Here is a 19,584-nt window from a genome sequence, read left to right as displayed (position 1 = left end):
TTTCTATTTTGAGAGTTTCACCCTTCAACCAAGGGACTTTATTCTGCCCTCTGGCTTTTCACAGAAACAACTATTGAGTCATCTCAGCAAAATCTAAATTCAGCAATGCTCTGGTATAGGGATGGCCAAACAGCCCAAAAGTTAAGAAAGGTTTTTGCTTTTTTAAAGGCTTAGAAAACATAGAAGAATATGGCAAAGCAATGTATGTGATCTGAAAGTCTAAGATATGTACTGTCTGGATCTTTATCCAAAAAATTTATTGACTTTCACTCTTAAACTTTTCCCATTGCTTTCTTACCTTCCAGGCATTCAACATCATTAGGCCCTCAATTGACAGATGTCTCAACAAGATCTGAGGAATTAAGTCATAGTAGACTCAAGAGTAACTTAATTTGTAATCTTAATATATCAGTGTTTCATAAGCTTTTCTCAGCCTGTACTTTCTTACTCTGCCTTCTCTGTAATCCTGTCAGCCAAAATGTTCTAGATTCTTACATTCTATAATATGTATTATGAAAACAATAGCTTCGTTGAATGTTTTTTAAAAGTATACACCCAATTCTAATAATCTTATAATTCTAATACTTTTCTCCCCACTACTCTACCCAATTCTAATACAGTTCTCCTTCTAACTGTATCAAACTGAGTAAGAATTATGATGTAGGTACCTTAGTGTTCCACTTTCCCTCTATGTCTTACATATAATAGAATACAATCCGAGTATGGATTTTATTATAATTGTGACTTAACAGTGCCTTCATTACCATATCCCAAAAGGATGATTGCTGTTAGGAGCTTCAGCAGTGAGATGGACTGCTACACTTCTTTGTTTCCTGGAAAGCTCACCCAAATCTGTAGTACTTACACCTTTGAGATTATAATAGACTTTTTTTCATATTAGAAATAGATGGTGATATCAGTTGTAATCAAGAAGCAACTTCTTTTTTTTAAATTTAGCTTTTAATGGACACGAATTGTATATTTATCCTGTACAACATGATGTTTGAAATATGTATACATTCTGGAATCTGTAAATTGAGCTAATTAACATTCATTACCTCACACACATTTTTACAGTGAGAACACTTAAAATGTACTCTGAGCAGTTTTTAAGAATACAATACATTGGCCGGGCACGGTGGCTCAAGCCTGTAATCCCAGCACTTTGGGAGGCAGAGAAGGGTGGATCACGAGGTCAGGAGATCGGCCACTGCACTCCAGCCTGGGCAACAGAGCGAGACTCCGTCTCAAAAAAAAAAAAAGAATACAATACATTGTGGCCGGGTGCAGTGGCTCACGCCTGTAATCCCAGCACTTTGGGAGGCCGAGGTGGGTGGATCACGAGGTCAGGAGATTAGACCATCCTGGCTAACATGGTGAAACCCCGTCTCTACTAAATGTACAAAAAAAATTAGCCAGGCGTGGTGGCTGGCACCTGTAGTCCCAGCTACTCGGGATGCTGAGGCAGGAGAATGGAATGAACCTGGGAGGCAGAGCTTGCAGTGAGCCAAGAACGCCCCACTGCACTCCAGCCTGAGTGACAGAGCAAGACGCCGTCTCACAAAGAAAAAAAAAAATACAATACATTGCTAACAACTATAGTTACCACGTTGTACCATAGATCTTTTTGAACTTATTTTTGCCATCTGAAATTTTTTATCCTTTGACTAACATCTTCTACTTCCTACTTTCTTAAGAAGAGTAGTTTTTCTCCCAAAATAAGATGGGGAGACATTTGTACTTTTAAAGATTTTGTGACAATATAATTTTCATATCTTATGTTGGATAGATCAGAAGTTCTCAAATGCTTTAGTTGTAGAACCCCATTACACTCTTTAAAGGTACTGAAGGTCCTCAAAAATCTTTTGCTTGTATTGGTTAGCTTGTCTATTGTGATTTGTTCTTTTGGTTAAAGTATGTGAAGAAAATCTGATCTCACATTGATATGTAGTTGGAAAATCGAGGAGTATTTCAGTAGCATTTTCTGTTAAAATTACATATTCTTTGATATACGAAAACTTTGAAGCTATAGATTTTAAAACCTAGTTACAATATTGAGTCTTAAACTGTATCAATGAACTTTTCATATTCTATTCCATTAAAATCCACTGGTCTATCTTGTACTTTCAGTGGATCTTTCAGTCATATGTGCTTTTGTAACATCATGATTGGATATTAAGGAAATACTGGCTTATTGAATTATGCAGATTTTCCAAATGTTTTCACATTTTATTATACAATACTAATCATGTTTATTACTATTGCCACTGATCTCATCAGTAAAGATTTTTAGATAATTGGGAGAAACTTTTAATCCCAGTATTGAGAAGCTTTCAACCAATTGAAATCAAAACAATACAATTTCAGTCAGATGCAGTGGCTCACACCTGTAATCCCAGCATTTTGGAGGCCTAGGCAAGCAGATCACTTGAGGTCAGGAGTTCAAAACCAGCCTGGCCAACATGGTGAAACCCCATGCTCTAATAAAAATACACAAATTAGCTGGGCATGGTGGCACATGCCTGTAACTCCAGCTACTCGGGAGGCTGAGGCAGGAGAATCGCTTGAACCTGGAAGGCAGAGGTTGCAGTGAGCCAAGATTGCAACACTGCACTCCTGCCTGGGCTATAGAGCGAGACTCCATCTCAAAAAAAAAAAACCCAAAAAATACAGTTTCAGTCTAAATGCAAGTTTTCTATAATTCTGCTTTTCTCTTAGAAGCTCAACTTTTATTATTTGTCATGATTAATATTATTTTCCTTGCAGTGACAGCCTCACTTTGAGAAAATGACTACAAAATGTCCAAGCCTGAATAATCATAGTTCGTATTAGTAATTCTTCAGGTAAAAATGGCATTCTTTGAGAAAACTGGCAGTTAAGCTCACAACTCAGTTATACAATTGCTTTTCCTTGAGGCAGCCATCATACTTCAGTATACATCAGAAGTACATTTAGTACTTTTTTTTTTTTTTGAGATGGAGTCTTGCTTTGTCACCCAGGCTGGAGTGCAATGACGCTATCTTAGCTCACTGCAACCTCCGCCTCCCAAGTTCGAGTGATTCTCCTGCCTTAGCCTCCTGAGTAGCTGGGACTACAGGCGCCAACCACCATGCCCAGCTAATTTTTTATAATTTTAATAGAGATGAGGTGTCACCACATTAGCCAGGATGGTCTCGATCTCCTGACCTTGTGATCCACCCGCCTTGGCCTCCAAAAGTGCTGGGATTACAGGTATGAGTCACTGTGCCCGGCCACATCAGAAATACTTTAAGTGTATCTTTCACTCTATTATACAGAATATTAAAAGACATGCACTCAAGGGTTGATATTTTTTGATTTTACTGCAAGTACATAGCAGTAAAAGTATAATGATTACAAGTATAGTGGGTGCTACTGCTATGCTGCCTCTTTTCATGCTAAGGTGCCAGCAGTTTTATCCACTATTGCATGATCAGGGCATATGTCAACAGAACAAAAAGCCCTATAACATCTTAGTATTGTTATGAATATGCATAGTTTTGTTATGAATATGAATAGCTAGTTTTTACTTTGTGGACCCCCTGAAAAAGTCTTAGAGATACCTAGGGGTCTTGAACCGTACTTTCAGAATTGTACAGATCAATAGAAGACACTTGTGTTCAAAGGCATGAACCTAATTTGTCAGTTGTTGGTGATCTGTGTTCTGTATCATCTCAGTTATTTCTCTAAGGTTCCTTTAAAACAAATGAGCTGGGTGAATCCTTTCTAATTCTATCAAGAAGCATGGTAATAAGACAAAGTTCACTGGTCTGTGATTAAGGAGAAGTGAGTTCTCCATCTAGCTGGGTCACTAACCAGGTATTTGAATTTGGCTAAGCACTTAGCCAAAACCTCAAGAACCTATGAAGCTTAGGTTCTTTACTTATAGAGTGGTTGTTAAACTAGTCAGTTTCCACATTATTATCTAATTCTCAGATTCCAAGATTCTATTGTAGAGCAATTATCTGGCAGTATTCTGAAAATTAATAGCAAGTTAGTTGCTTTTCTTCTATTTTGATTTTTATAAATTTACCAGATCTCCTTTAATCATTTTTTTAAACATTGAATTAAGGATATTTGGAAAAAAGAAAAAAATTATTTCTCTTAAAAAGATAAGGAACATGGCCGGGCACGGTGGCTCAAGCCTGTAATCCCAGCACTTTGGGAGGCCGAGACGGGCGGATCACGAGGTCAGGAGATCGAGACCATCCTGGCTAACACGGTGAAACCCCGTCTCTACTAAAAAATACAAAAAACTAGCCGGGCGAGGTGGTTGGGTGCCTGTAGTCCCAGCTACTCGGGAGGCTGAGGCAGGAGAATGGCGTAAACCCGGGAGGCGGAGCTTGCAGTGAGCTGAGATCCGGCCACTGCACTCCAGCCTGGGTGACAGAGTGAGACTCCGCCTCAAAAAAAAAAAAAAAAAAAGATATGGAACAAAGTGAGAGAAAAATTAAGATTAAAGCTGGATGATTGGTAGAAAACGGTTTATTACGTTGTTTTCTGTATTTTTCAATATGTTTAAAATACTGCAAGATAAAAATTTTTAAAAAGAATAAATGACTGAGTGGATGAAGATGGTGACGGTCTAAGGAGTTTATAGCCAGGTGACAGCATTATAAATGTGAAAGACTAATGGCATATGATTTTCTTGTGTCTGTTCCGTCTTGCTCCATTTTATTTGTTTTATGTCAGAATTTGCTTTCATTGTATAGATAAAGAACTTCAAACTGGAAGTTAAAATAATTAAGTTATAATTTCAGTTATGCAGCTAAATAGCCACGTTACCTAACTTTCTTCCTGTGTCCTAATCTGTAAAATGGAAGTAATAATTCCCCTGTTTGAAATAATACATGAAAGTACTCCATACGCCCTAATGTTCTAAGCATATTTCAGGGCAAATTTAAAGAGGAAAAAAATATGTATTGTATATTGTTAAATACAACCATATTCCTAACTTTCAGGCCACTCGACCGGATATGATCAGGATCTTGTCAGCAGCCCTTCATGTAGTGCTAAGGAGGGATATGTCTCTGAATCGAAGACTTTATGCATGGCTTCTTGGTAGGTATTTGATGTCTATGGTCATAATTGGGGAAAAAATGGAGGGAGATTTGTCATGTATAAGTATTACCAAGTTGTATGTATTTCTTGAATTTAAAAACTAAAATTTCTTGTGTAAATGGACAATAAAAATATAAACAGTATTAGTTGTGTATTGTATGAAGAAATTTCAGCAGCTTTATAGTTGAAGAGGCTATTTTAATTCGTAAAGTCATGTTCCCTTGTCCTTAACAAGATGTTTTTCCCCTTACAAATTGAGGTGGGTGTACTATAAGTTAGTAGGCAAAGAAGGATGAGCTGATAATCAAAATACTGGCATACTATCCAAAACTTTGAATTCATCAAAGGAATCAGGACTAGTACCATTGTCTTACACATCATACTAATGTCCCACTCAGGCAGTAATACATATGTACACTTTGGTTTTCCATGCTTTTTGTGTGTTTTGTCTGTCTTCACAACTCTTTACTGCCTAGAGTGAGGGAACATAATGTGGATGTTCTGAGTATCCAGTTATTTCACTATGAGTAAAATTGGCCAAAAAAAAAAAAAAAGATAATTCTGGAAGAATACTATGATACTTACGTATTGAATTGGTTTCCCTTTATTAAACTATCTAAAATGATCTCTCTTGCTGACACTGAATGGGCTACTAATTGGTAAGTGTTTAGTGCTGTTTTGAGATTTTGCTGTTTTGGTATTTAGTGAACAACAGTTTTGAGAATTCCATTTTAAGTAATTTTGTGATTTGTTTCTGTGGAGGTTTTGATAACAATGGTGCTATCATAGGACCCAGAAGCACAAGACACAGTAATCCCGAAGAACATGCCACTTACTATTTCACTACCTTTTCAAAAGAATTATTGGTCCAGGTAATGAATACTTTCATTATTCTTTGGTCTCTTACTGACCACTAGAGGTACTGAAAAAGTATAAGACAAGGTCTTGCCTTAATTGAATTCACAGTTGAAGGGATGGAGACAAGACCTACAAACTTCCCCAGAGTTTTTATAACAAGCAAATGCCTGTAAAATAATAATCATATGTTAGACTACCACATAGGACAAAACACTTTTTTTCTCTTACTTTGTTGTTTTCATTACTTTAGTAAAACATAGTTGCAGCTTCTCACCTTCTGCTCAATGAAAGTTGGAGCTTTTCCAAAAATGAGTCAGGACCTGTGCTATTTCCTGTGAAGCTCTGGAGAAGTTTATTTCATATTATTTTTAATTCAATTATGTTTGTTTAAGATATTTCAAATAAACAGAAAAAAATACATGGTATCTGAAGCATTTTTAAAAGAGTGAGGTTATAAGAATATCGTTGTTAAGTCACTAATGGGAAAATAATTGTGTAATAGCAGAAACTGCCATGATAATGTGGCATAGTTCTGAGAAGGATGATCTTTAAGTAGAAATTCATCTGTAGGGAAAACACTCACCTCATGAATATATTTTTCTAAATTTTCTTTGATATTCCACTATGTCTAAAGAAAATTTAGACACTTTTTTTCTCAAGATAGATAAATATATTTTTTTCCTAGCAGAGTAAGAAGGCCAGGGTTGGTGAAAAGGCTTCAGAAAAGCAATAGTGGGTATAAATCTCCATTATATATGGCTACATTTAGAAATACTTTTTCTTAAGGAAAAAATCTTTGAATATGTTTACTTAAATGACCAGTGTACTTTCCTTTTTTAAAGGCAATGGTGGGAATCTTACAAGTGAATGGATTTGGAGAAGAGAACACTCTAATGCAGGATCTAAAGCCTTTTCGCATTTTAATCAGTTTACTGGACAAACCTGAGCTAGGTAATATATACTATCCTAGGGCATAAGGTCATGTGTGGTACTTTTGTGTGAATAAGAAAATAAAAAGAGTCATCAGGGAAATCGTTATATTTTGAGGTGGCCTTTAAATATAAGTTCTCAATTTCTGAAAGTTCACTCTACAAAGTTAAGATACAGGTATTCATCCAGCTGGTACGTTGTTATGTATCTGTCTTGTGGTATGTATGTAGCAGAAGAATCACTTTAAAGATGCTATCTAAGCTTCTCTTAATCCTGATTATATTATTGAAATTAAAACGTTTATCTATCATGACCAATTTATAGTTCACAGAATCCAAGGACTTGATGAAAAATATTTGCGTTATATCCCTCAACTTTCTTCTCCACATTCCCTTTATTTTGCATGTTTTCCCTTTATTCATTGTATATTTCTTTTTTTTTTTTTTTTTTTTTGAGACGGAGTCTCGCTCTGTCACCCAAGCTGGAGTGCACTGGCCAGATCTCAGCTCACTGCAAGCTCCGCCTCCCGAGTTCATGCCATTCTCCTGCCCCAGCCTCCCGAGTAGCTGGGACTACAGGCGCCCGCCACCTCGCCCGGCTAGTTTTTTGTATTTTTTAGTAGAGATGGGGTTTCACCGTGTTAGCCAGGATGGTCTCGATCTCCTGACCTTGTGATCCGCCCGTCTCGGCCTCCCAAAGTGCTGGGATTACAGGCTTGAGCCACCACGCCCGGCCTATTCATTGTATGTTTCTTATATATTATGGCACTTGAGACAGAAATTAGGAAAAAACATAAATATTTGCAACAATAAAATGAAATCATAAAGTATGTAATATCTTCAAGTTATATACAGATGTTTTAGCAGGTGTCTTCTCACCATTTCTTAAAAATGAAAAATTTAAAATATAAGAATAACTTGAATTATATAAATGGTCTTGAGAGGTTTTTTTAGCTGTTATATGATAACAGATGAAGCTCAGGAATTTTTTAAGGAAATGATATCTGTAATACCAAGAAAATTTAGCCTTATGCATTTTAGTATTATTTAAATTAATAACAGTAATTACAAGTAGCATTTGTTTAATACTTATTATATTCTAGAAACTATGCTAGCAATCTTACAAATATTTTTTCTAACCCTTAACAGTCCTGTAAATTCCGGTATTATCCTCATTCTGGATGAGGAAACTGAAGCTCAAAGAAGTTAAATAACTTGTCTAATGTAACAGAACTATTAACTGGCAAAAGCAATTTCTCTGATTCTGTAATGTCTATTGTGTCAACCTGCACTTTAAATATTTGTTCAGTTATGTAATATCTTACATTGCCTTCTCAAAGAAATGTGAATTTAGCTTAGCTTCTGAAGAAATACTATTTTAAAAATACTTGTTTTTAAAACATCGTTTAATTGGGCTAATTTTCAGATAAGCATGATTTGCTCATGCTGATTAATTACTGTCTTTAATTTGCATATTAATTTTAGGACCTGTAATTCTAGAAGATGTCCTGATTGAAGTGTTTAGAACATTATATTCTCAATGCAAAGCAGAGTTGGATCTTCAAACAGAACCACCCTTCAGCAAGGATCATGCTCAATTAAGCAGGTAGATTATCAAAAAATTAAATTTGAAATGAAGACATAATATGTATTCACTTAATATAAACTTGAAGTGTAATAACTTGGGATCCTACTCTATGAAGTTTGTGTTCTAATAAGTAAAGCTGATTTAATACTAGTAAAGCTGATTTAATACTGACATACTAGTTGTATTGACAGTACCTCACTATATAAAGACAGTTGTTTTAATTGTTACAAAAGACAGGAGGAGAAAATAGCTAATCGGCTAAAGGGTTGCCACTTGAAATAACAAAGTTATTTTTCCCTGATGCAATTTCAGTAATAATGGCTATTAACAGCACTAGTTGGTTTTGTTGTTGTTTTTCAAACTAAGAATAATAATTTGATTGAAACTGGTCAAAATAAACTTTTCTTAAGAAAATCCTGAATAGCACAGGGAAGCAGACAAAATTCTTCACAATCAAGGCTGTGAAAATCAAATCACTACTCAGTTTATATGTGCCAAGGGAAATAAAAGAATTTTGTCAGATTTACAGTCCCACACACTAAATAGTTCAAAAAGAAATTCTTGTTCTTTTGTCTTTTTTATTATGCAGAAACTATGAAAGTCTAATTTCTGATCTTGATATTTGACAAAAATTCAAATTTGGAAAAATAACTGCACATAAAATAATAGAGTGGCAGTAGATAAAAATTATTTGTTGCAGTCTTCTTACTAGCACATTTTCTAGCAACTACCTAGGAATGTGTACTGGCATTGCACTCAAATTTAAATTTGAAAAAATAAATGTTAATATTTTTTAGTTTTTGTTTTCTTTTCTCTTTTTTCAGTAAATTAAGAGAAAATAAGAAAACAGCAGAGTTGATTAAAACTGCTAACCTTCTGTTTAATTCCTTCGAACCTTATTATATGTGGGATTATGTTGCACGTTGGTTTGAAGAATGTTGTAGGTACGTTAAACTTTCATTCGTTTTAATTTAGTAACATCCAAAGCTAACCTTTTTTTTAAGTTGTTAAATTTAATGAATGTTCTTTTATACATTCTATTACTAATAATAACTGTTAGTTACTATTCATAATCTGACTCTGCCTTGTCACATAGGATATAAAATCATTGATCATATAATCTTAGAATTGGAAGGGAGTTTAGAGATCAGTTATTCATATACCAGAGTAGATTAAAAATTTTCCCTCTTCAGTCTATAGTAATGTAGTTTTTCATTGTTGTAGAAAATTTGACAGCAAATTGTGGGCTGCTGCCTCAGCACACTTTTCCAAAAGGATTTCCATTTTGATTAACAAAAAACTTTTTGGCCTGACTTGTATTTTTAGAAGCCATTAGAACTAATCCATACTGTCACTGGGCAGTGATAAAAGCCTTCTACCCCTTAGGAAATAAAGCAAAAAATATGGTCTGAAAACCCTTGGCTACTAGTGAATCTGAGTGGAATCTCTGGCTTCTAGACCAGATCCTCTCAACCAGATTAACCACTCAAGGCCCAGGAGCATGTAGTCAAAATGTAATTATATATGGTCTGAGCATTAAAAGTCTTTTAATAAAAAGACTCCTATACATTAATCTCTTTAATGGTTTGGAAAGTTCTTGGCTTATTCAGCAGAGGTTGAGCACCCAGTTAAAAAGCATCATGCTAGGCAGATAGGCAGTCCCTGTCTTCAAAGATCTTACAGTGGGAACAAATAAGACATGCACGTATATATTCCTAATATTAAAAAATACAAATGTCTTAATAGATTAAAATGTAGGAATCGTATCTTTTTGTCACCTGACCCTACCCTGAGTTTTTACCTTCTGCATTCACAAATGCACACATCCACACTTCTTCAGCCAACCTGGACTACTCTCTGAAAGTTAGCAGCATGTTAACTTTCATGCTGCTGAGGCTTCACTTGTGTTATTCTTTCTAAAGTACTCTTTCCCCTTGCCTATCTGCTAAAATCCTATGTAGAAGTTACCCACCTTTCCTTCCTTCCCTCAAATCTCCCATCAGAATCAATGCCTCCAGCACTGTCACATTGTTGCATTTATTCGTCTACATGCTTATATTCTTGTTGGTCAGGGACTATATTATATTCTTACTTTGTGTCTTCAGAGTGGAGGGCAATGTATGGTCATATAGGATTTCTATGATTTAATGTGAATGTTTGTTGGAGGAATGATCTCTGCTACTTGGATCAGAAGAGGCTTCCTGGAGGAGGTAACATTTCATCTCAGACTTTGAAGGACAGATGCATTCTGATCATGGGAAAAATGAGACTGGGGAGGGCAGTAGTACAGAAGGACAAATGAGCCTATTTTAAGACCCAAGGTTAGAAATCAAGTAGCAATTAATCAGTGTTAACTAGGAGCTGCTATCCGTACAGGAAGCAATGGGAAATAAGTCCCAGAAAGTGAGATCAATTGAGAACACTTCGAAGTGCAGGATAGGAGTTGTAGGGAGAGGTTCAGCCTAGGAATCTTGCCTTGGGAATTTTCCACGAAGAGGTACAGTGTCCTGGGGGAAATAGAATTTGTCATCACAAAAACATCACTGTGTGTGACCCAGTATTGACTTGGCCTTCATTAGAAGGGTGATGATGCTGTCACAGGTATTCACATCCCTTGACAGTATACTTGATAAAGTGAATTTCGTCCTTTTAGGAGGACACTGCATGCCAGACTTCAGATTGGACCTGGAGATAGTAATGACTCATCTGAATTACAGCTGACCAATTTCTGCTTACTGGTGGATTTTTTATTGGACATAGTTTCTTTGGTAAGACCACTTTGGTAAGAAAATATCAAGGACATCTAATAACATAGTTCAAATATTTCATGTTGTAGGCAAGCCTTCAGATACATTTCATCTTTAAAATTAAATTGATTTTTTCCTCTTTGGTAAGCTTTTTTTCATAAAATCAAGTGTTTTCTCCTTTGACATATACATATAAAAAATACATGGAGTAAACTTCATAATTGCATGTTATAAAATCTTAACTGTTTAGTGTATAGTGGTCTAATGCTGCGTTTATATTAATATTATTTCTATTAAATGAAGACTTGGAAATCTTTTCCCTTCTGTTTTCTCTCCTCACTTCTTTGCTTTCTCATTTTGAAGCCTACTAGAAGTATGAGGGTGCTGTGTCAGGTATGACATTCAGCCTGTTTTGTTTTTAAATAATTCTGTTTACTTTTGTTATAATTTTAGTAATGTAGCAGATAAAACTGGGATTATTTTATAATACATGCTTTTAAGTATTTAAATTGAGAATTTGGGAATAGAAATTTTATAAGGCATCAGTAATAAAATACACAGTGTTAACAGCATGATGCATATAAAACATTACAGATGAGTAAAATTATTGCCTATTTATATATAGATTAAAAAATGTAACTTTTGGGTTCCACATTGTTTAACCTTTTTTCGTTTCACTTTTGTTTTCAGGAGACTTATATTGAAATCCAGACAGAACACTTGCCCCAGTTGCTGCTCAGAATGATTTCTGCCTTGACAAGCCATCTCCAGACATTGCACTTGTCTGAACTCACATATTCTCTCAGACTTTGCTCAAAGATCCTTAGCAAGGTTCAGCCTCCACTGTTATCTGCTAGCACTGGAGGTGTTTTGCAGTTTCCAAGTGGGCAGAACAATTCAGTCAAAGAATGGGAAGACAAAAAGGTAATTTTAACTATTATTTTTGTTATTAGACCATTTACATTTCTTCAAAGCAGAAGTTACTTAGTTAAATCACTTATATGTAAGCATTTAAATAATAGTGAGTCTTTCCTAGATCCAAATGCAATGTTAGTAGGTTTTTGTAGGCTTTTGGTTATAGGGCAGTTTAATTATCTATATCAGTACTTTTCCAGTAGAAGTATCATGTGAATGGCATATGTAATTCAGAATTTTCTAGTACCCACATTGAAGTAAAATGCAAGTAAAGTTAATTTTAATTCTAGTTTATTCAGACAATTGTAGCCAATATATTATTTGAATATAATCTATATAAAATTGATGTCATATAAATAAGTGAGGTAGCTTACATTCTTTTTTGTACTGTCTTCAAGATCTAGTGTGCATTTTACACTTATAGCACATCTTCATGCTGATTGGTTTGTGAGTACACAAAAGAGGCTAAAACAAAGGCACCACTCAAAGGTGAGCACAACAGTATAAATAACCAATTAGGGAAGGGTAGGTATATGTAAAATAGGTGAAGAGTGGGGATCAATCAGAGGATTGCGTGCCAAATGGGAAGAGAGGGTCTCAATCTGGTCTGTGGATTTATGCAGGACTTGTAGCTAGGATTTAAACAAGGATATAGATCCTAGAGACTTTTATATATGTATTTTTGTCGTCAAGAATCTAACCTTATGTATGCTATGTGTGTAGTGCATAATAAATACTTGGAAAATGAATAAATCGGTGTAGGGGCTGCTGTAAGAGTCAACAGAATGGGTAAATTAAATTGTGAATAGTCTAAAACATCTCTCAAAAGTGGTCATTTCTAATTCCTAATATGTACACTTTGCTACTCAGCCTTTTGCTTTCTTAAAAATCTCTAACAGGTATCATCAGTTTCTCATGAAAATCCTACTGAAGTGTTTGAAGACGGAGAAAATCCACCTAGTAGTCGATCATCAGAGAGTGGATTCACTGAGTTTATACAATATCAAGCAGACCGAACTGATGATATTGACAGAGAACTGAGTGAGGGCCAGGGGGCAGCTACCATCCCAATTGGTAGCACATCCTCTGAAACAGAAACAGCATCCACTGTGGGATCTGAAGAAACCATCATCCAGACCCCTTCCGTAGTCAGTCAGGGGACAGCAACCCGAAGTGGGAAGACAGCCCAAAAGACTGCAATGCAGTGCTGCTTGGAGTATGTCCAACAGTTTCTTACCAGACTTATCAACCTCTACATCATTCAGAATAACTCTCTTTCTCAGGCTTTGACTACAGAACATCAGGGGGATCTTGGTCGAGAACAAGGAGAGCCTTCAAAATGGGACAGAAATTCACAAGGAGATGTAAAAGAGAGAAACATAAGTAAACAAAAAACTTCTAAAGAATACCTTTCTGCCTTCCTTGCTGCCTGTCAGCTCTTCCTAGAGTGCTCAAGTTTCCCAGTTTACATCGCTGAGGGGAACCATACATCAGAGTTACGTTCTGAAAAACTGGAGACTGGTAAGGTCATCTCAGTTTTGCTTATATTTCAGTATTTTCTGTAGTATGTTTTTTCTTTTTAAAAGAGGCATTCATTAAAACGGATTTTTTTAGCCAGTTACTTTTTTTTAATGTTTTAATTTGCAATTTTTTTTTAAATGGAATACTGTCACTATGGGGAGATTGATATATTGGAAGATTTTGTGATTTTTGATGTCGTTCACAGTTTGCTTGCAGGTAAGTTGGAGCTGAAATGGAAATCTCTGGAGAAAAGTAGTGTAGCAGTAGATCTGCTCGTTTTCTTTGTTATGACCAGTAACACGTTTACCTTTATTTTGATTTTTATATATACACACACAGTGCAGTGAATACTACATAATGCTTATTGATCAATATACTGTTTTTCGGAATGGGATAATAGATTGTATGACTTGGCATAAGAAAAATATATATTGAAGAAAAGTATAATAAATTCTTGTTGCTACTTTATTAAAGCTCTAGACTAGGTGAGAAACCATGGTTTTGTTAACAGGTCAAGGCCTTAAAAGTATTTAGTGGCTTTATTTTTTGAAATTAACTTAGAGTGTGTGTGAAATGTTTAGTATAATGAACTCTGATTGCTACCATCTTTTGTTTCAGACTGTGAGCATGTGCAGCCTCCACAGTGGCTCCAGACTCTGATGAATGCTTGCAGCCAAGCAAGTGATTTCAGTGTTCAGAGTGTTGCTATTTCACTAGTCATGGACCTGGTGGGACTGACACAGTCTGTGGCCATGGTCACTGGGGAAAACATCAACAGTGTAGAGCCTGCACAACCCTTAAGTCCAAACCAGGGAAGAGTAGCTGTGGTTATTAGACCTCCCCTCACTCAGGGCAATCTGAGGTACATAGCTGAGAAGACTGAATTTTTCAAGGTAAATTCTAAGAAATGCATACAGGACGATGATCATTACAGCCATGTATGATACTTGACCTAGTTTGCTTTAAGGATTATTTTTAAAATGATAATAAAGCTTCATTAAACACCTCTTAATATGTCATACTATGTAGGAAATTATGCCACAGCTGATAGACCTACTGCTCTCCCCATCTTATTCCCAATTTTGTGAGCAGGGAGAAAAATAAGAATAAAGGAGTAGGAATATTAGGATAAAGAGAAGTATTAGGGCACTGAAGCCATGTAGGAAATAATTTCAACTAAAAAGAGGAAAACAGTAGAACTTACTTTCAGATTAAGTGGTTGTGACACTTTTGCTTTTCTTTTTTTTTTTTTTTTTTTTTTTTTTTGAGACAGAGTCTCGCTCTGTCGGCCAGGCTGGAGTGCAGTGGCACGATCTTGGCTCACTGCAACTTCTGCCTCCTGGGCTCAAGCAATTCTCCTGCCTCAGCCTCCCTAGTAGCTGGGATTACAGGCGTGTGCCACCATGCCCAGCTAATTTCTGTGTTTTTAGTCGAAACGGGGTTTTACCATGTTGGCCAGGCTGGTCTCAAACTCCTGACCTCAGTAATCCGCCTGCCTCAGCCTCCCAAAGTGCTGGGATTACAGGCGTGAGCAGCACTTTTGCTTTTCCTACAGTAAAACCTTAGCACTCCAAAACTCTCATGAAAAGTTTTTCTGACTCGTCATATTATCTCATTATCATCTGTGGTGTATAAAGTCACTCAGAAAAAAATTCAGAAAACTCAGTCTTTGATTTCTACCCCAATGGTATAAATATTATCCTCTATATTGAACATCAAGTAGATTTGGATTGTATACATCTTAAGCAGGTAGATTCTTTATACTGTACATTAAAAAAAGTTTTAAAATGTGATTTCAAGTCATTGTGTCCCTTCAGATATTTCCTCCTGCTAGATTAGAGTTGGATTTTATAATATTGTGGTAGTGAATCCTGAAGATTATTGCATTATTATTATTACTAATTGCATTATTATTAATGCTATTACAGATCAAGTGCTACGTTAACATATGTAGCTCTGAAATACCTATTATCTATTTTATAGATTTTAAGTAGTTTGGATATTTCAACTATGAGTTACTTTTCACTCTGTAATATACAACCATGAATATTAAATTGCATTCAATGTGGGATTTGTATCTTATTAAGGATAGTTTATTCTAGCATCACTTTACTAACACCGCTAAATAATGAAATGGGGTCTTACCTGGGCCCTGCAGAAAACATTTACATGTCTGATTTTTTTTTCGAGATATAGTCTCGCTCTGTTGCACAATCTCTGCTAACTGCAACTTGCGCCTTTCGAGTTCAATTAATTCTCCTGTCTCAGCCTCCCGAGTAGCTGGGATTACAGGTGCATGCCACTATGCCCGGCTCACTTCTTGTATTTTTAGTAGAGACAAGATTTTGCCATGTTGCCCAGGGACCTCAGGTGATCCTCCTGCTTCGGCCTCCCAAGATGCTGGGATTACAGGCATGAGCCACCATGTCCAGACAACGTGCCTGATGTCTAAAACCAAATATCATTACAGGACTATCATAAAAGGTTCCAAGGGCTTGGGTGATCAGAAAGTAGGTACATGGAAGACTGCACTTAGTAACCTCATCCCCATAGAATAGAATATTAAAAACCTTTCAGGTCTGACAGAGAGCAGCCATTCATTTGTACCTAATAAGAAATATTTGTTAAATAAATTTTCATGTATGGTATTGTGACTGTCACTTTTACATCTTTTTTATAGCATGTAGCTTTAACATTGTGGGACCAGTTGGGAGATGGGACACCTCAGCATCACCAGAAGAGTGTGGAACTATTTTATCAATTACATAACTTAGTTCCTTCTTCTAGCATCTGTGAGGATGTTATAAGTCAGCAGTTAACCCATAAAGATAAGGTAAATCCTCTTCTTACCTTGTGCACACCGCTGCCTCCCCGCCACACACACACACACACACACACACACACACACACACACTATACTAAAAAGTAAGTTAAGAAAACTTTAGGGAAATTATTGCAGTTAACATAGGAGTAAGAGAAAATAGCTTTGTTCACAGTGATCTTAATATCTTTAAAATAAATGTATTCAACTCTTTCTAGAGGAAAGTTGTTTACAAAAGCATCAGTAATATGAAAAATTAAGTAAAACAAAAATCAAATGCTGGGTTTATTTGTTCAGGACACAGTTATGGGAAATGATGTTTAGTATTGGTGGTCTCGGTTCTTGGGTCATTTAAAGAGGAACCAGTGGCCTCAGTTATGGAACTTATGGATTTATTAACTAATATATATGAAATGAAATAATGTATAAATTATATTTATAAGCTATAGAATACTAATATGTGAGATTATATTATTTGTATTATTATACTACATATCCAAAATAAGAATTTTGTATTCTAATATATATGAAGTGTGATATATAATTCAGTTAAAGGTGGCTGAGAATTAGCCTGAGAAGAAGCTGGAATAATCATATTGACTAACCTCATCAGGGTAATTTAATGATGTTTGTGGTCTTCCTGTGCTGCTCTGTAATATAAATAGAAGATTTGATTGAAGAGCTTTTAGAAGTAGATTGTCCTATTTTTAAAAAACTCAAAATGCTAGTGTGTTTGAGTGGGTCATATTCAAAAAAGGAATTGTGTTAAAGAAACATTTGGCAGAGGAGAAAGTGATATGTGAAGGAGTAAATGAAAGGAATGAAAAGTGTATTCCAAGAAAAATGTTAAAAATCTATTTCTGCTATAACACATTTTTTTTCAAAATTATTCTGAAATAATAGGGAAGCACTCTATTCTAACAATTTAAGTTTTACATTAAATATAAATCTAGGACAAATTATATGCCTATTTTCACTTGGGTAGCATTTCATTTTTAAAGAAATACTCCCAAGTTCTAAGTAAAGATATACATCCATGAAAAAAATTAAAATATATTTTACTACTTAATTTTTACATTTCTGTTGGTTGATACAAATGCAGGCTTCATAAGAAAAGCCTGTATTAAGCTCACAGAAAAAACAAGCATGCCTCCCAACTATCACAAGCAATTTAGGAAGTTACGGTCTGGTTTCTTGGGGCTTTTGCTTGAAGGATCCATAAATGCTAAAGAAAGACTTCAAAAGTTTTGATAATGTGACAATTTCTACTTAATTTATATTAATACATATTTATTATCTAATACCAAGTGTGCTGGCTGTTCTAAATAATTTATTTTTACATTGTTTTACCCATTATTAATCTTTTTCCAAATAATCTCAAAAGTAGTTTGATATTTTTATTGTAGAAATAATTTTTTTAAGTGTTTAAATTTTTGAGTCAAACCAGCTTATAAGTGATGAAAAACTCGTTTGGGATTAACGTATCATTTCTGGGACAAAAAATATATAGTGCAATGAAATCAATTTTGACAACTAAATGTTTATATTAAAATGAAGGAGGAAGTGCCTTCTGGACTCCAGATATATGTACATTAGTAACTTTTTTCTTCTGTTATACAATAATCTAGTAAGCTCATTACTTAAAGTCTAAACTCAGGAATAATTACGAGACAGGATGAGATGATAACCTTTAAGTTCAATATTTCTGTATATATTTACATATTTTCTGTGTTTCTACTTCCACAAAGAATAGAAATAAAGTTTATTGCAATGTGTGTTTGAATATTATGGATGTTGAACGTAATACAGTACTCCTAAATAGTACTCTGATTTTACTAAAATCACTTAGTATCTTCAAGAGAGAAGAACATAATTTAAGCTCCCATGTTTCTCCTCAGAAAATAAGGATGGAAGCACATGCCAAGTTTGCAGTTCTTTGGCATCTAACGAGAGATCTCCATATAAATAAATCTTCATCTTTTGTACGTTCTTTTGACAGGTCAGTTACATTTTATATTAAGATTTCACAGTCGGATATCTTAATGTTGCCTCTTTCCTTGAGTCCACTGTCTAGCTTGGCAAGTGTGGAAGATAGCAATTTATAAATTTTATAAAGAGAATTTATTATTTTGAAAACCATAAGCTGTATTAAAATGCATGGCATTTTTACTCATCCACCAGATATTTACTTTCTGGTTTTGGAGTACCTGGTTTCCCTTCCCTTCCTTGGACAACTATTCCTCACATTCCTACGAGGTGTCAGGCACCATTCTAGGTGCATTACTTAGAATGATAATGCTAGTGATAGAGCAATGGATACAGCTTTCTTGAGTCTGTATTCACATTTAGTGAAACTGCATATAAATAGTAGATTATGTGTTTCTCAAGCAATTCTTTTCAATCTTCTGCCTAAACTAGATTTGTTAAAATCTATAGCTGAAAACACTAACAGATTATTTCCATGAATCCAGAGAACTTGTAGCTGCCTGAGAGTGGTTTTAGTTTTTGTCCAGACTACATAGGTGACTTCAGATATCAGATCTGCATTAAATTCCAAGGAGCTGCCATTTTTAGGTGGATTCACATATTGTCATAAGGTAGTCTCACCAGCCGGTCTCATAGTGGTGGCCATGAATCTGTGTTCAAGCTCAGCTCAGGATCAGAATTGTCCTCTACTGAACGTTATTTCAGCTGGTGCTTTTCAACCAGCATTACCATTTTTAAGTGATCTGATACTGAACCATATATTGAACCCCTACAGTGTATTGAATACATTGAACCTTTACTTTATAAATAATCATCTCTTATTTGACAACCATCTTTCCTAATTTTACAAGTGAGGGAATAGAGGTCAGGAAAAGTTGTTACTTGCCCAACACCACACAAAAGATTTGAATCTTGGGTTTTTCTGATTCCAGAGGACACTTTCATACCCTTCACAGATTTCTCCTTGAATTAAGCACATAGCTTTGACTCACAAGGAGGGTGTGAGCAGAGGAACATGGATCAACATAGAGTAATGCTGACTTGCTGAAGGCTCAGTGCTTGATAATATGAACAGGAAAATGTTGCTAAAACAAGACTAATCATATTTTTTTTCAGTTCTTCAGTATTAATCTTAGTAAT

General features: G+C 35.3%; 1 protein-coding gene across 6 annotated transcripts in view; it reads left to right on the top strand.

Annotated features, from left to right (window-relative positions):
* Positions 1 to 19,584, top strand: part of DOP1A (DOP1 leucine zipper like protein A) — a 103,409-nt gene that overhangs the window by 50,973 nt on the left and 32,852 nt on the right. For 5 of the 6 annotated variants that reach the window (XM_033235553.1, XM_033235554.1, XM_033235548.1 and 2 more), the window contains 12 exons: positions 4,980 to 5,079; positions 5,842 to 5,951; positions 6,780 to 6,888; positions 8,352 to 8,472; positions 9,279 to 9,398; positions 11,108 to 11,222; positions 11,565 to 11,594; positions 11,892 to 12,125; positions 13,016 to 13,637; positions 14,256 to 14,530; positions 16,318 to 16,470; positions 18,357 to 18,457. In XM_033235553.1, coding sequence (XP_033091444.1) covers positions 4,980 to 5,079; positions 5,842 to 5,951; positions 6,780 to 6,888; positions 8,352 to 8,472; positions 9,279 to 9,398; positions 11,108 to 11,222; positions 11,565 to 11,594; positions 11,892 to 12,125; positions 13,016 to 13,637; positions 14,256 to 14,530; positions 16,318 to 16,470; positions 18,357 to 18,457 — 2,090 coding nt within the window. The remainder of the gene's footprint in view (positions 1 to 4,979; positions 5,080 to 5,841; positions 5,952 to 6,779; positions 6,889 to 8,351; positions 8,473 to 9,278; positions 9,399 to 11,107; positions 11,223 to 11,564; positions 11,595 to 11,891; positions 12,126 to 13,015; positions 13,638 to 14,255; positions 14,531 to 16,317; positions 16,471 to 18,356; positions 18,458 to 19,584) is intronic. The other variant, XM_033235552.1, reaches the window with a different exon arrangement.

The sequence above is a fragment of the Trachypithecus francoisi genome, unplaced genomic scaffold (genome assembly GCF_009764315.1).
Source record: "Trachypithecus francoisi isolate TF-2019V2 unplaced genomic scaffold, Tfra_2.0 Lachesis_group15, whole genome shotgun sequence".
NCBI classification, from domain to species: domain Eukaryota; kingdom Metazoa; phylum Chordata; class Mammalia; order Primates; family Cercopithecidae; genus Trachypithecus; species Trachypithecus francoisi.
Note: the sequence above shows the minus strand (reverse complement) of the source record. Positions and strands in the feature narration are given on the sequence as shown.